General features: G+C 39.3%; 1 protein-coding gene across 1 annotated transcript in view; it reads right to left on the bottom strand.

Moving 5' to 3' along the window:
* Adam32 (ADAM metallopeptidase domain 32) overlaps positions 1–14,964 on the bottom strand; it is a 99,859-nt gene that overhangs the window by 37,231 nt on the left and 47,664 nt on the right. Inside the window, exons 12-14 of the mRNA XM_032919035.1 lie at positions 8,733–8,910; positions 3,131–3,235; positions 2,245–2,443 (exon numbers count right to left, since the gene is read on the bottom strand). Of these exons, the coding sequence (XP_032774926.1) occupies positions 2,245–2,443; positions 3,131–3,235; positions 8,733–8,910 (482 nt within the window). The remainder of the gene's footprint in view (positions 1–2,244; positions 2,444–3,130; positions 3,236–8,732; positions 8,911–14,964) is intronic.

The raw sequence follows: 14,964 nt of genomic DNA, 5'->3' as shown, positions 1-14,964 counted from the left end.
GGAGTCAAGTACAGAGGTAAAAACTGTCATCTTGCTTCTATGTAAAATCACAAAATATCAAAATCATAGAATCACAGTATGAAATGGTTGTTTTTAGAGACTGGGGTAAGGGAGAAAAGAAAGGATATCAAGAAGTTCAAAGTTTGATTTGTGTAAAATGGCTCCACCTAAAATATCTAAAATAAATGTAGTTAATTTATACAATGGAATACTAATCCGTTCTTAAAAACCAGACGTCATGAAGGCATCCATGTAGGCAAATGGATGGAACTAGAATAGATCATCCTGAGTGAAATAACCCAGAACCCAAAGGACAGGCATGGTGTGTACTCACTGATAAGTGGACATTAGCCAAAAAGGGCAGAATACTCAATTTACACTCCATAGGCCCTAAAACGTTAAAGAAGGAAGGCCCAAGTGAGGATGGGTCAATTCCACTAGAAGGGGAAACAAAATAATCATGGGAGACAGAGGGAAAGAAGGACCTGGGTAAGAGAAGGGAGAAGAAGGGGAAAGGGGTGGGGTGGACATGACCAGGTATGGTAGGAGATAGGAGAGAAGCCAGAGGGCCAGGAGAATGAAAATATGTGGCTCCCAGGGATGAGGGTGTTGGGGGGGCTGCTCTCAAAAGTCCTGGAGACCTGGGGTGAGAGAGGCTCTCAGGACTCAATGGGGGTGACCTTGGCTGAGATGCCCAACAGTGGACATGAAGAGACCACCTCCAGTAGTTAGACGGTTATCCTTCCAGTGGAGGGATAGGGACATGAATTCACTTTCAATTTTTTTTTGACCCAGAATTGTTCCTGTCTAAAAGAAATGCAGGGACAAAAACGGAGCAGAGACTGAAGGAATTGCCAGCCAGTGACTCTCTGTAGTGGCTATTTCTGGTTGTCAACTTGACTATATCCAGAATGAACTACAATCTAGAATTCGAAGGCTCAGCCTGTGATCCTGAGCGTGAGGCTCAGAGATACAAGTTTCTGACCTGGATCTTGGCATGGCAATCTTGAGGCAAAGTGGCTATGAATCCTAGGAGACTAAAGCAAGAAGATCTCTGAGTTCAAGGTCATCTGGGACAAAGGAAGTCTCAGATCCAGGCATTTAATCTGGGACACACGCCCTGCTGGAGACCTACATAAGGACATTGGAAGAAGGAAGACATTCTCTTCTTCCCCTGCCTCCCTTGTGGGACTGAGCAACTGCTAGATCCTTGGACTTCCATTCATACCTGCTGCTGACCATTGTTGGGGAGTTGGACTACAGACTAAGTCATCAAAACAAATTCCCTTACTATATAGAGACTACCCATAAGTTCTGTGACTCTAGAGAACCCTGACTAATCCACTGCCCCAACTTAGGATCTATCCCATGGATGGGCATCAAACCCTGACACTATAACTGGTGCTATGTTGTGCTTGCAGATGGGAACCTAGCATGGCTTCCTCTGAGAGGCTCTGACAGTAGCTGACCGAGACAGACATAGAAACTTACAGCCCATCATTAGATTGAGATTGGGTACCCCTATGGAAGAGTTAAGAGAAGGACTGAAGGAGATGATGGCAACTCCATCAAAAGACCAACAGTGTCAACTAACCCCAACCCCTGGGAGCTCCCAGAGACTAAGCCACTAACCAAAGAGCACACACAGGCTAGTTAGTCCTAGGCCACCAGCATCTATGTAGCAGAGGACTGCCCTGTGTTCCCTCAGGGGGAGAGGATGAGCCTAATCCTGTAGAGACTTGAGGCTCCAGGGAAGGGGGTTGATAGGAGTGTTCCCTCTCAGAGGCAAAAAGGGGGTGGGGAGATGGAGTGAGCAGCTCTGGGAGGGGGGAACCATGGGGGGGAGTGCAAAAAATAAAGCATGTAATCATCAAAATAAATAAATCCAAACTGTAGCAGTATGACAACAGGAACCAATATTCTCTTTTATATTTGAAACTCTCTAAGAGCTTAGGTCTTAAGATTTTATTTAATGCTAAAGGAGAAAACAGTACTATGGGATATTATAGCTACTTTAATTAGCTTGATTATGTCAAATATCTAAGCATACATATACATATCACACTATCAAGGCACATATCCAAAGACAATTCGTATTTGCCATTTATATCTCAGCAAAAAACACTTGTAAAACTATGCAAATATTAAGTAAAAATTGAAATCTATATATAAGGAGTCCTGTTGTTCTGACACTGTGAAAGGAAATACTGAGAGTCACTGATTTAAATGTAACAAAATGTTTACCTAGTCCATACATAGCCTCGCATGCTCTGTCCAGGTTGGGGCAGTTTCCATCATAACAGATAGCCCCACCTTCTCCACAAATATTCCCGTTGGATAAAATTATATCAGGTGGACATTGTCCTGAGCTCCCATTGCAGACTTCAGAAACGTCACAGTACATACTGCTGCTGGGCCTACATTCATGTTTATCTGGTAAAAACTAACAAAAAAAATTACATATAATAATATTGTGTTCACAGATATTTCAAAACAGTACCGATTATTTGTTCTGTTGATTCCTTAGTGTTTGTAATATCTTAGTATAAAGTTACTGTGATATTCATTTTAAAATGAATCGAACATTTACATGAAAAAGAGATATAGATATAGATATATAGATTAGATATAGATATATAGATATGTATATTTGGAAAATGTTAGCTGGACCTTATGGTAGACTCCTGTAACCCCAGGTTCTTGGGAATACTACAGCAGGAGGATTGTAAATTAAAGGACAACTAGGGGGTTGGGGATTTAGCTCAGTGGTAGAGCGCTTGCCTAGCAAGCACAAGGCCCTGGGTTCGGTCCTCAGCACCAAAAAAAAAGGACAACTAGGGTTATAGATTGAGCTCAAGTACAGCTTAGGTCAAACAGAAAATCTGAGACACAGGAAAAAAAGGGGGGGTGGGAGACAGTTTCAGGTTAACAAAAACAGCGATATTAAACAGAGGCCGGGACGTTGCAGAAATTTTCGCAAAATAAGAAATTGAAGCTTTGATTTATTTGTGTTATCATCTTTCTTCACTTAAAAACTAATTTTTTTCACATAAAACTCTAGTCATAAGTCAATACATTCTGTGTATAATTTACTAGGTGATTATGTAATGTTACTAAACGTAAATCTTACTTGACAATCTTTGCAGCATGTTGCTGAGGGAGACATACTGTCACAGGCTTTTCCATGCTTCAGAACACAAGATTTAGGCTCACAACAGCTGTTAGCCCCACATTGCTGCAAAGGAAAATACATGGCAGTAACAAAAACTTGATAGAGCTATGCCGTCAAGGAAATTATTCGCAATAGTAGCATGTACAGACAATATCCGTAACACATGCTTCTCTGGGTGTTAATAGAGTGACTGATATTCGACTTCCCTCCCAATCCAATTAGAAGCCACAGAAAAATATAGGGAAAAAACTTTTTCCTGAAGTTGTATACAACAGGGAAAGAACAGCAAATCACTGCAGAAGAAAAATAAAAAAAAAAAAATGAATCCAGAGCTTGGAAGGTGTTTCCTGGCCAGGCCATGATAATCTTGATGATTAGCTAATATGGTTAAGGTTATGGTTAAGGTTACAGTTAGGGTTAGGGCAACAAGCTAGTTGCCCCTAACCTACTGCCGTCTGCAAATCTATAAGGCTAGTTCCAGCCCCAGAGAATGCCAACCCTCATTGTACGTGAGCCACATTTTCCAAGTGCCTTCCCTTTCCTTCTCTGCCACTCTCCCATCTCCTCTATTTCTCCCTTGCATATGGCCATCTCTACAGCCACAGGCCTGGGTTCAGTTGGTTTGCCTCTTGACCTGCTTTATTCAAAAGCTACCTTTGAATAGGGAGACACTTCTTCCCTCTTCCATCATTTCCTCTCCCTGTTTGTGATGATTTGAATATGCTTGGCCCAGGGAGTGGCACTATTAGGAGGTATGGCCATGTTACAGTAGATGTGGCCTTGTTGGAAGAAGTGTGTCATTGTGGGCGTGGCCTTTAAGACCCTCATTCTAGCTCCCTGGAAGTCAGTCTTCTCCTGTTTGCCTTCAGAATAAGATGTAGAACTCCCAGCGCTTCCTATATCATATGTGCCTTGATGCTGCCATGTTCCTGCCTTGATGATAATGGACAGAACCTCTGAATGTGTAAGCCAGCCCCAATTAAATGTTGTCCTTATAAGAGTTGCCTTGGTCATGGTGTCTGTTCACAGCAGTAAAACCCTGAGATATAGTTGGTATCTTAGCATCCACAGGCCTCTTTCCAGACCCTTGGTTTCAGAGCAAATTGTGCCTGGTCCAGTTGAATAGCTTTTCTACTAGCTTATGGTCTATCTCAGGTCATGCAAGTCTGGACTGCACCAATCTAAGGGAAGACTGATTGTCATATCAGACAAACAACCAAAGAAAGAGGTCCACATGCCCAGGTCAAAGCACCAAAACAAAAATACCAACTGATCCTTAAAAGTGGTATCTATAAAAAACTACCTCAGGATGCAGAAATTAAAATAACAATCATATACTTTATAAAATAACTCAAGGGATATGAAGTAGACATGAACAGTCACTTCAATGAATTCCAAGAGGATAACAAGAAATCCTTGAATGAAGAAAATTCAGATAAATAGCTGAATGAAATTAAGGCAATTCAGAACTTAAATACTGAATTCAATGTAAAGAGATAGAAACACTGAAAAGAACATATGCCTTAAAAGATGAATTGAAATTTTTAATATCCCAATTAGAAAACTCAGGCAACAGTCTTACAAGCAGAATAAATTGAGCAGAATGCAGAAAGACTATCAGGACTCAACGTAGAAGATCTAGACAAAATAATGACTATGAAAAGTTAGACAAACACAGGAAAGTAACATGCAGTAGCTGTGGGACCATATGAAAACATCAAACCTTCCAAATATAGGCTTGGGTGAAAAAAAGGAGAATCCTTGGTCAATGGAATGGACCGGATGATTAAATAAAATCATAGGAGGAAAAAATGCCACAAACTACTTAAGATCAGAAACACACAGGGACACACACAGACACACATACACTACAGCACAGTGTAATTAAAACACTAAATATCCAGACCAAAGTAAAACTATTGAAAGCTGTAAGAGAAAAGAAAACACAAGTCACATATAAAGGAAAACCATCAGAACATTTCTCAATGAGAGATGAAAGCCAGGAGAGTTGGAACAATGCATCCTAAGTTCTAAAAGACACTGGCTGACAACCAAGGCTACTGTACCCAGAACAACTATCTGTAACAGTTAAAGAAGGGGGAAAAAAAGCAGCCTAAAATGCATAACAACAAATGAACAAAAAACCCTGAAGAGAATGCCAAACACCATACTGAGAACTGAATAGAGGCATAAGTACCTCTAGCTGAGAGACTAGAAAGAAAACAAAGCTGTAATTTAATGAAACACAAAACACAACTAAGAACGCAAAGCTCCAAAAAACTGACTACAGTCTATCTATAAACACACTTCAATAATCACTCTAAATATTAACAGTTTCAAACCTCTAATCAAAAGGACATAGACTAGGTGAATGGATTAAAAAACAAAATCCATCTCTCATTTACAAGAAAGGCATCTTAGCATTAAAGGTAGGTGCCACTGGGATAGGAAAAAAAAAAAAACTCTGTGTAAAGGGAACCAAGAAGCAAGAAGCTGTTGTTAGTTTAACATCTGACAAAGAGATAGGGAAGGCTACTAGATCCTTACTAAAGGAAAGATCCACCAAGAAGGTATTACAATTCTAATCATTTATGCACCAAAGAGGAGGAGATGAAATTTCATACAAGAAACACTACTAACTACGAAGATCATATTTTGACCCTTAACATTGAAAGTGGGAGTCTTCAATATCTCTCTCTCACCAAGAAAAAAGTCATTGAGCCAACAAATAGAGAGAGAGAAATGTTGGAACTAAACAATGCCATGAATCAAATGGACCTAACAGACTTCTGTAGAACAGTCCATGTAAACACTAAACAATATACTTGCTTCTCAGCAGCCCATGGAACTTACTCCAAAACTGACTACATATTATGCCAGAAAGCAAGTAAGAACAGATAGATAAATTAAAATAACACCCCATACTCTATCTGACAGCCATGGATTAAAACTGGATGTCAAGAACAATAGAAATAACAGAAAATATACAATTTCGTGTAAGCTACACAACTCACTACTGGATGAAATCAGTACGGAAATCAATACAAACCATCAAGAAGAAAATTAAAATCTGTTTAGAGCTGGATAAAATGAAAACACAACACTCCCCAGCCTTGGAATACAATGAGGGCAGTTCTAAAAGGCAAGTTCATTGTATGTAAATTAATATGAGGAAACTCATATTAATAACAACAACACAACTGAAAACTCTGGAAAAATAAGAAAAATAAGAGGCAGAGGAGTGGGTGGAAGAAAGAAACTTGAGCTGCAATCAGTGAAATAGAAAACAAAAACCGGGGTTGGGGATTTAGCTCAGTGGTGAGCACTTGCCTAGCAAGTGCAAGGCCCTGGGTTCGGTCCCCAGCTCTGGAAAAGAAAAAGAAAAAGAAAACAAAAACCAATATATGAAGAATAAGAAAACTCTTGGAGAATAGCAACAAGATTTACAAACCTTTAGCCAAATTAACAAAAATATGCAGAGAGATGATCCAAATTAATAATATCAGAAAATGAAAATGGAAACTCTGCAACAGATTCCAAGGAGATTCAGAGTATTTAAGGATATACTTTAAAAAATATAGATTCCATAAAATTAGAAAGCCCAAAAGAAATGGATGCAATTAATATATATATATATATATATATATATATGCAGTAGATATATATCAATCTACTAAGGTTAAATCAAGATGAAATAGTCAATGTAAGCAGACCCCAAACCCCTAGTGAAATAGAATCAGTAATTAAAAGTCGCCCAGCCCAAAAAGCCCTGGACCAGATGGATTCGGCATAGAATTCTATCACACCTTAAAAGAGCTAAAACTAATGCTCCTCAACATATTCTGCAAAACAGAAACTAAAGGAACATCTCCTGGTTCTTTCTATAAGCCACTATTATCCTAAACTACTCAAAGACACAGCAGAAAAGAAAATCATATACCAATAGCACATATTAACATAGATGCAAATTTTCTTTTTTTTTTTTTTTTTTTTTGGTTCTTTTTTTTTTTTTCCGGAGCTGGGGACCGAACCCAGGGCCTTGCGCTTCCTAGGCAAGTGCTCTACCACTGAGCTAAATCCCCAACCCGCAAATTTTCTCAATAAAATACTTGGAAACGAATTCAAGAACACATCAAAAGTATTATTTACCATGATCAAGTTGGCTTCATCCCAGAGATTCAGGGATTATTCAACAAACATAAATCAACAAATTTAATTCATCACACAAGTAGACTGAAAGATGTTGCACTGCACGCTGAGAACCCCTGAGATTGTGAACTGTAAGAATCTGCTTCTAGTTGCGGCTTAGCATTTGATCTTCTTTACTTGTAAACAAGTACTTGTGGTATGGCTCAGCCCTAGCACACGCCTTCAATCCAAGAGCTAAATAAATTCAACCATAGGTCAAGAGGTGTAGGGAGTGAACATAAGTAAACAGAAGGAGGGTCTTTGAGTTGAAGGGTATTTAATTTAAGACAGCCTAGGGAAGGAGAAAGAGTTTTGTTCCCACCCTAATCCCAGGACATGAGTGGAGTAGGAAGGTCAGCTGGGTGCCTTCTCTGCCTCTCTGAGCTAGCAGGCTTTCTCCACAGTATCTGGCTCCTGAGTCTTCATTTGGAAAATTGAACATTTGGAATTTAGTTTTTTAAAACAACAGAAAAACAAAAACCATGTGATCATCTCATTAGATAAAGAAAGGCCTTTGACTGGAGATGAACACAAACAGGGAAACCCGAGAAAGGCAAGAGAAGGCTCAAGCACAACCGTCAGATTTTGTATTTAAAGATTGCCATGCTCACGGTCCTGTCTGTGTGACTGGTTCCTTTTCTTATGTGATCGAAGGAGGAGGACTTGCTCTGCAAACCACTAGCAATCTTTTTATGGGCTATGCAAGCCAGCAGCTCGTGCCTACGTATAAGAAAAGTCCTGCTATGTCTGTATGGTGATTAAGGAGCACTGTGCTGTGATTATGGAAACTGGACAGCCAGGAAGCACTGCACTCTGGATTGTGGGCATTCACATGCAAATGACCAACATTACAGTAGAGGACAGGTCCCCTCACCAGACTACTGACGCCATAAGGAAGCTCCGTCCTAAAATTTCTGTACGGGGCTGGTGGCAGATTGAACTCAAACATACAGTTATGAAATTAGCCAAGTTTAAGTAAAGAGTTAGAGGGATGTATGTGTTTCATTTAAATGGAGGAGGAGGAGGAGGAAGGAGGAGGAGAAGAAGGAGAAGAAGAAGGAGAAGAAGAAGAAGGAGAGGGAGGAGAAGAAGAAGAGGGAGAAGAAGAAGAAGAAGAAGAAGAGGAGGAGGAGGAAGAAGAAGAGGAAGGAGAGGAAGAAGAGGAAGGAGAGGAAGAAGAGGAAGGAGAGGAAGGAGGAGAAGAAGGAGAAGAAGGAGGAGGAGGAGGAGGAGATGAATGAGAAGGAGAAGAAGGAGGAGGATAAGGAGGAGGAGGAGGAGGAGGAGGAGGAGGAGGAGGAGGAGGAGGAGGAGGAGAAGAGCTAAAGTGGTGAGTGAATTGGTTAGAAATTTCCCAAGATGGCGCACTCACTTGTACACTGCCACAGTCACAAATTTCGTCACCTTCCACTTTGCCATTTCCACAGACTGCTCTTGGACTCCTTTGCATCTCTGGCTTATTCTGCAGACATTTGGCACCCTCGTTCAATTTAAAACGTTCAAAGTCATTCGAACTGCAGTTGCTAAATGTTTTCACACCTGTATATTGCCTAAAAAGGAATTCGTATACTGTCGTCAGCAGTCTACATCTCAAAGCATAACTCCATATTATGTGTTAGCTTTGTGATATTGATTGATTATAGCAAATACCCCAAATAAATGCTCATTACTGTAATCATTCTTGGGGAGGTCATGTGATTTTATTCACCACAATACATTTTGTTACTAGAAAATTGAAACAGATGGAGCACTACGAATTCCTTCTATGAAGCCACAATTACTCTTATACCTAAACCACACAAAGACCCAACAAAGAAAGAGAACTTCAGACCAATTTCCTTATGAACATCGACGCAAAAAATACTCAACAAAATTCTGGCAAACCGAATCCAAGAGCACATCAAAACAATCATCCACCATGATCAAGTAGGCTTCATCCCAGGCATGCAGGGATGGTTTAATATCTGGAAAACCATCAACGTGATCCATTATATAAACAAATTGAAAGAACAAAACCACATGATCATTTCATTAGATGCTGAGAAAGCATTTGACAAAATTCAACACCCCTTCATGATAAAAGTCCTGGAAAGAATAGGAATTCAAGGCCCATACCTAAACATAGTAAAAGCCATATACAGCAAACCAGTGGCTAACATTAAACTAAATGGAGAGAAACTTGAAGCAATCCCACTAAAATCAGGGACTAGACAAGGCTGCCCACTCTCTCCCTACTTATTCAATAGAGTTCTTGAAGTTCTAGCCAGAGCAATCAGACAACAAAAAGGAGGTCAAGGGATACAGATCGGAAAAGAAGAAGTCAAAATATCACTATTTGCAGATGATATGATAGTATATTTAAGTGATCCCAAAAGTTCCACCAGAGAACTACTAAAGCTGATAAACAACTTCAGCAAAGTGGCTGGGTATAAAATTAACTCAAATAAATCAGTAGCCTTCCCTCTCACACAAAAGAGAAACAAGCCGAGAAAGAAATTAGGGAAACGACACCTTCATAATAGACCCAAATAATATAAAGTACCTCGGTGTGACTTTAACCAAAGCAAGTAAAGATCTGTACAATAAGAACTTCAAGACACTGAAGAAAGAAATTGAAGAAGACCTCAGAAGGTGGAAAGATCTCCCATGCTCATGGATTGGCAGGATTAATATAGTAAAAATGGCCATTTTACCAAAAGCGATCTACAGATTCAATGCAATCCCCATCAAAATACCAATCCAATTCTTCAAAGAGTTAGACAGAACAATTTGCAAATTCATCTGGAATAACAAAAAACCCAGGATAGCTAAAACTATCCTCAACAATAAAAGGACTTCAGGGGAATCACTATCCTGAACTCAAGCAGTATTACAGAGCAATAGTGATAAAAACTGCATGGTATTGGTACAGAGACAGACAGATAGACCAATGGAACAGAATTGAAGACCCAGAAATGAACCCACACACCTATGGTCACTTGATTTTTGACAAAGGAGCCAAATCCATCCAATGGAAAAAAAGATAGCATTTTCAGCAAATGGTGCTGGTTCAACTGGAGGTCAACATGTAGAAGAATGCAGATCGATCCATGCTTATCACCCTGTACAAAGCTTAAGTCCAAGTGGATCAAGGACCTCCACATCAAACCAGACACACTCAAACTAATAGAAGAAAAACTAGGAAGCATCTGGAACACATGGGCACTGGAAAAAATTTCCTGAACAAAACACCAATGGCTTATGCTCTAAGATCAAGAATCGACAAATGGGATCTCATAAAACTGCAAAGCTTCTGTAAGGCAAAGGACACTGTGGTTAGGACAAAACGGCAACCAACAGATTGGGAAAAGATCTTTACCAATCCTACAACAGATAGAGGCCTTATATCCAAAATATACAAAGAACTCAAAAAGTTAGACCACAGGGAGACAAATAACCCTATTAAAAAATGGGGTTCAGAGCTAAACAAAGAATTCACAGCTGAGGAATGCCGAATGGCTGAGAAACACCTAAAGAAATGTTCAACATCCTTAGTCATCAGGGAAATGCAAATCAAAACAACCCTGAGATTTCACCTCACACCAGTGAGAATGGCTAAGATCAAAAACTCAGGTGACAGCAAATGCTGGCGAGGATGTGGAGAAAGAGGAACACTCCTCCATTGTTGGTGGGATTGCAGACTGGTACAACCATTCTGGAAATCAGTCTGGAGGTTCCTCAGAAAATTGGACATTGAACTGCCTGAGGATCCAGCTATACCTCTCTTGGGCATATACCCAAAAGATGCCCCAACATATAAAAAAGACACATGCTCCACTATGTTCATCGCAGCCTTATTTATAATAGCCAGAAGCTGGAAAGAACCCAGATGCCCTTCAACAGAGGAATGGATACAGAAAATGTGGTACATCTACACAATGGAATATTACTCAGCTATAAAAAACAACGACTTTATGACATTCAGAGGCAAATGGTTGGAACTGGAAAATATCATCCTGAGTGAGCTAACCCAATCACAGAAAGACATACATGGTATGCACTCATTGATAAGTGGCTATTAGCCCAAATGCCTGAATTACCCTAGATGCCTAGAACAAATGAAACTCAAGACGGATGATCAAAATGTGAATGCTTCACCCTTCTTTAAAAGGGGAACAAGAATACCCTTGGCAGGGAAGACAGAGGCAAAGATTAAAACAGAGACTGAAGGGACACCCATTCAGAGCCTGCCCCACATGTGGCCCATATATATACAGCCACCCAATTAGATAAGATGGATGAAGCAAAGAAGTGCAGAAGTGTAGATCGCTCCTGAGAGACACAGCCAGAATACAGCAAATACAGAGGCGAATGTCAGCAGCAAACCACTGAACTGAGAATAGGACCCCCGTTGAAGGAATCAGAGAAAGAACTGGAAGAGCTTGAAGGGGCTCGAGACCCCATATGTACAACAATGCCAAGCAACCAGAGCTTCCAGGGACTAAGCCACTACCTAAAGACTATACATGGACTGACCCTGGACTCTGACCTCATAGGTAGCAATGAATATCCTAGTAAGAGCACCAGTGGAAGAGGAAGCCCTGGGTCCTGCTAAGACTGAACCCCAGTGAACTAGACAGTTGGGGGAGGGCGGCAATAAGGGAGGGTTGGGAGGAACACCCATAAGGAAGGGGAGGGGGGGGGTGGGGGATGTTTGCCCGGAAACCGGGAAAGGGAATAACACTCGAAATGTATATAAGAAATATTCAAGTTAATAATAAAAAAATAAATAAATAAATTTTTTCAAATTTAAAAAAAAAAAAGAAAAATGCAAGAAACTAATCTAATTTCAACTAACCCAAAAGAAGATAGCTACACAAACATAATTCCACCTCTAACAATAAAAATAGCAGGAAACAACAATTATTGGTCCCTAATCTCTCAACATCAATGGATTCAACTGCCCAATAAAAAGACATAGACTAAGAGACTGGATATATATAAAAGGACCCAGAATTTTACTGGGAAACACACCTCAGTGACAAAGACAGACACTGACCTCAGAGTAAAAGGCTGGAAAACAATCTTCCAAACAAATGGTCCCGAGAAACAAGCTGGAGTATCCATACTAATGTCAAATAAAATCAACTTTCAATCAAAAGTTATCAATAAAAGATAAGGAAGGGCATTTCATATTTATCGAAAGAAACATCCACCAAGATGAACTCTCAGTCCTAAATATCTATGGTCCAAATGCAAGTGCACCTACATTCATAAAAGAAACCTTACTAAAACTCAAAGCACACATTGCACCTCACATAATAAAAGTGGGAGACTTCAACACCCTACTATCATGAATGGACAGATCATGGAAGCAGAAACTAAACAGAGACACAGTAAAAAATAACAGAAAATATGAATCAAATGGATTTAACAGATATCTATAGAACATTTCATCCTACAACAAAAGAATATACCTTCTTCTCAGCACCTCATGGTACCTTCTCCAAAATTAACCATATTATTGGTCACAAAATAGGCTTCACAGATACTAGAAGATTGTAATAATCTTATGAATCCAACCAGACCAACATGGACTAAGATTGGTGTTCAATAACAACAATAATGACAGAAATTCCACATACACGTGAGCTGAACAATGCTCTCTCTACTCAATGGTAACTTGGTCAATGGAGAAATAAAGAAATTAAAGACTTTTTAGAATTTAATGAAAATGAAAACACAACATACCCAAACTTATGGAAATAATGAAACCAGTGCTAAGAGGAAAACTCATAGCTCTGAGTGCCTCCAAAAAGAAACTGGAGAGAGCATACACTAGCAGTTTGACAGCACACCTGAAAGTTCTAGAACAAAAAGAAGCAAATACATCCAAGAGGAGCACACAGCAGGAAATAATCAAAATCAGGTATCATATCAACCAAGTAGAAACAAAAAGAACTATACAAAGAATCAAAAAAAAAAGACAAGAGCTGGATCTCTGAGAAAAATCAACAAGATAGATAAACTCTTAGCCAGACTAACCAGAGGGCACAGAGACAGTATCCAAATTAACAAATTCAGAAATGAAAAGGGAGGGAGAGGGAAGGAGAGGTGGATGAGGAGGGGAAATACCCTCATAGAAGAAGGGGAAGGGGATGGGGTAGGGGACTTATGTCCAGGAAACTGGGAAAGGGAATAACATTTGAAATGTAAATAAAAAATATTTAAAAAAAAAAAGATTCAAAGTGAAACAAAAAAAAGAAAGAAATGAAAAGGGAGACATAACAACAGAAACAGGAAATTCAAAAAAAATTAACAGATCCTACTACAAAAGCCTATACTCAACAAAACTGGAAAATCTGGATGAAATGAACAATTTTCTAGACAGATACCAGGCGCCAGAGTTAAATCAGGATCAGATAACCCATCTAAGCAGTCCCATAGCTCCTGAAGAAATTGAGGTAGTCATTAAAAGTCTCCCAACCAAAAAAAGCCCAGAATGAGAGGGGTTTAGTGCAAAATTCTATCAGACCTTTATAGAAGACCTAATACCAATACTGTCCAAACTATTCCACAAAATAGAAACAAAAGGAACACTATCCAATTCCTTCTATGAACCACGCTTACCATTATACTTAAACCACATAGATCCAACGAAGAAAGAAAACTTCAGACCAAATTCCCTTATGAATATCAATGCAAAAATACTTAATAAAATTCTCACAAACTGAATCTAAGAACACATTAAAACAATCATCCATCATGATCAAGTAGGCTTCATCCCAGGGATGCAGGAATGGTTCAATATATGGAAATCCATCAATGTAATCCACTATATAAACAAACTCAAAGAAAGAAAGCACATGATCATCTCATTAGATGCTGAGAAAGCATTTGAGAAAATTCAGCACCCCTTCATGTTAAAAGTCTTGGGAAGATCAACAATTCAAGGCCCATAACTAAACATAATAAAAGCAATATACAGCCAACCAGTAGCCAACATCAAACTAAAAGGAGAGAAACTTGAGGCAATCCCACTAAAATCAGGGACTAGACAAGGCTGCCCACTCTCTCCCTACCTATTCAAAATAGTATTCGAAGTCCTAGTCAGAGCAATCAGACAACAAAAGAAGGTCAAAAGGATACAAATTGGAAAGGAATAAGTCAAAATATCACTATTTGGAGATGATATGATAATATAGTTATGGGACCCCAAAAGTTCCACCAGAGAACTCCTAAACCTGATAAACAACTTCAGCAAAGTGTCTGGGCATAAACTTAACTCAAACAAATCAGTAGCCTTCCTCTACTCAAAGGATAAACAGGCTGAGAAAGAAATTAGGGAAACGACACCCTTCACAATAGACACAAATTATATAAAATACCTCATTGTGACTCTAACCAAGCAAGTGAAAAATCTGTATGATAAGAACTTCAAGTCTCTGAAGAAAAAAATTGAAGAAGACCTCAGAAGATGGAAAGATTTCCCATGCTCGTGGATTGGCAGGATTAATACAGTAAAAATGGCCATCTTGCCAAAAGCGATCTACAGATTCAATGCAATCCCCATCAAAATTCCTAATCAATTCTTCATTGAGTTAGAAAGAGCAATTTGGAATTAC

Source organism: Rattus rattus, chromosome 13 (genome assembly GCF_011064425.1).
Source record: "Rattus rattus isolate New Zealand chromosome 13, Rrattus_CSIRO_v1, whole genome shotgun sequence".
Taxonomy (NCBI): Eukaryota; Metazoa; Chordata; class Mammalia; order Rodentia; family Muridae; genus Rattus; species Rattus rattus.
Note: the sequence above shows the minus strand (reverse complement) of the source record. Positions and strands in the feature narration are given on the sequence as shown.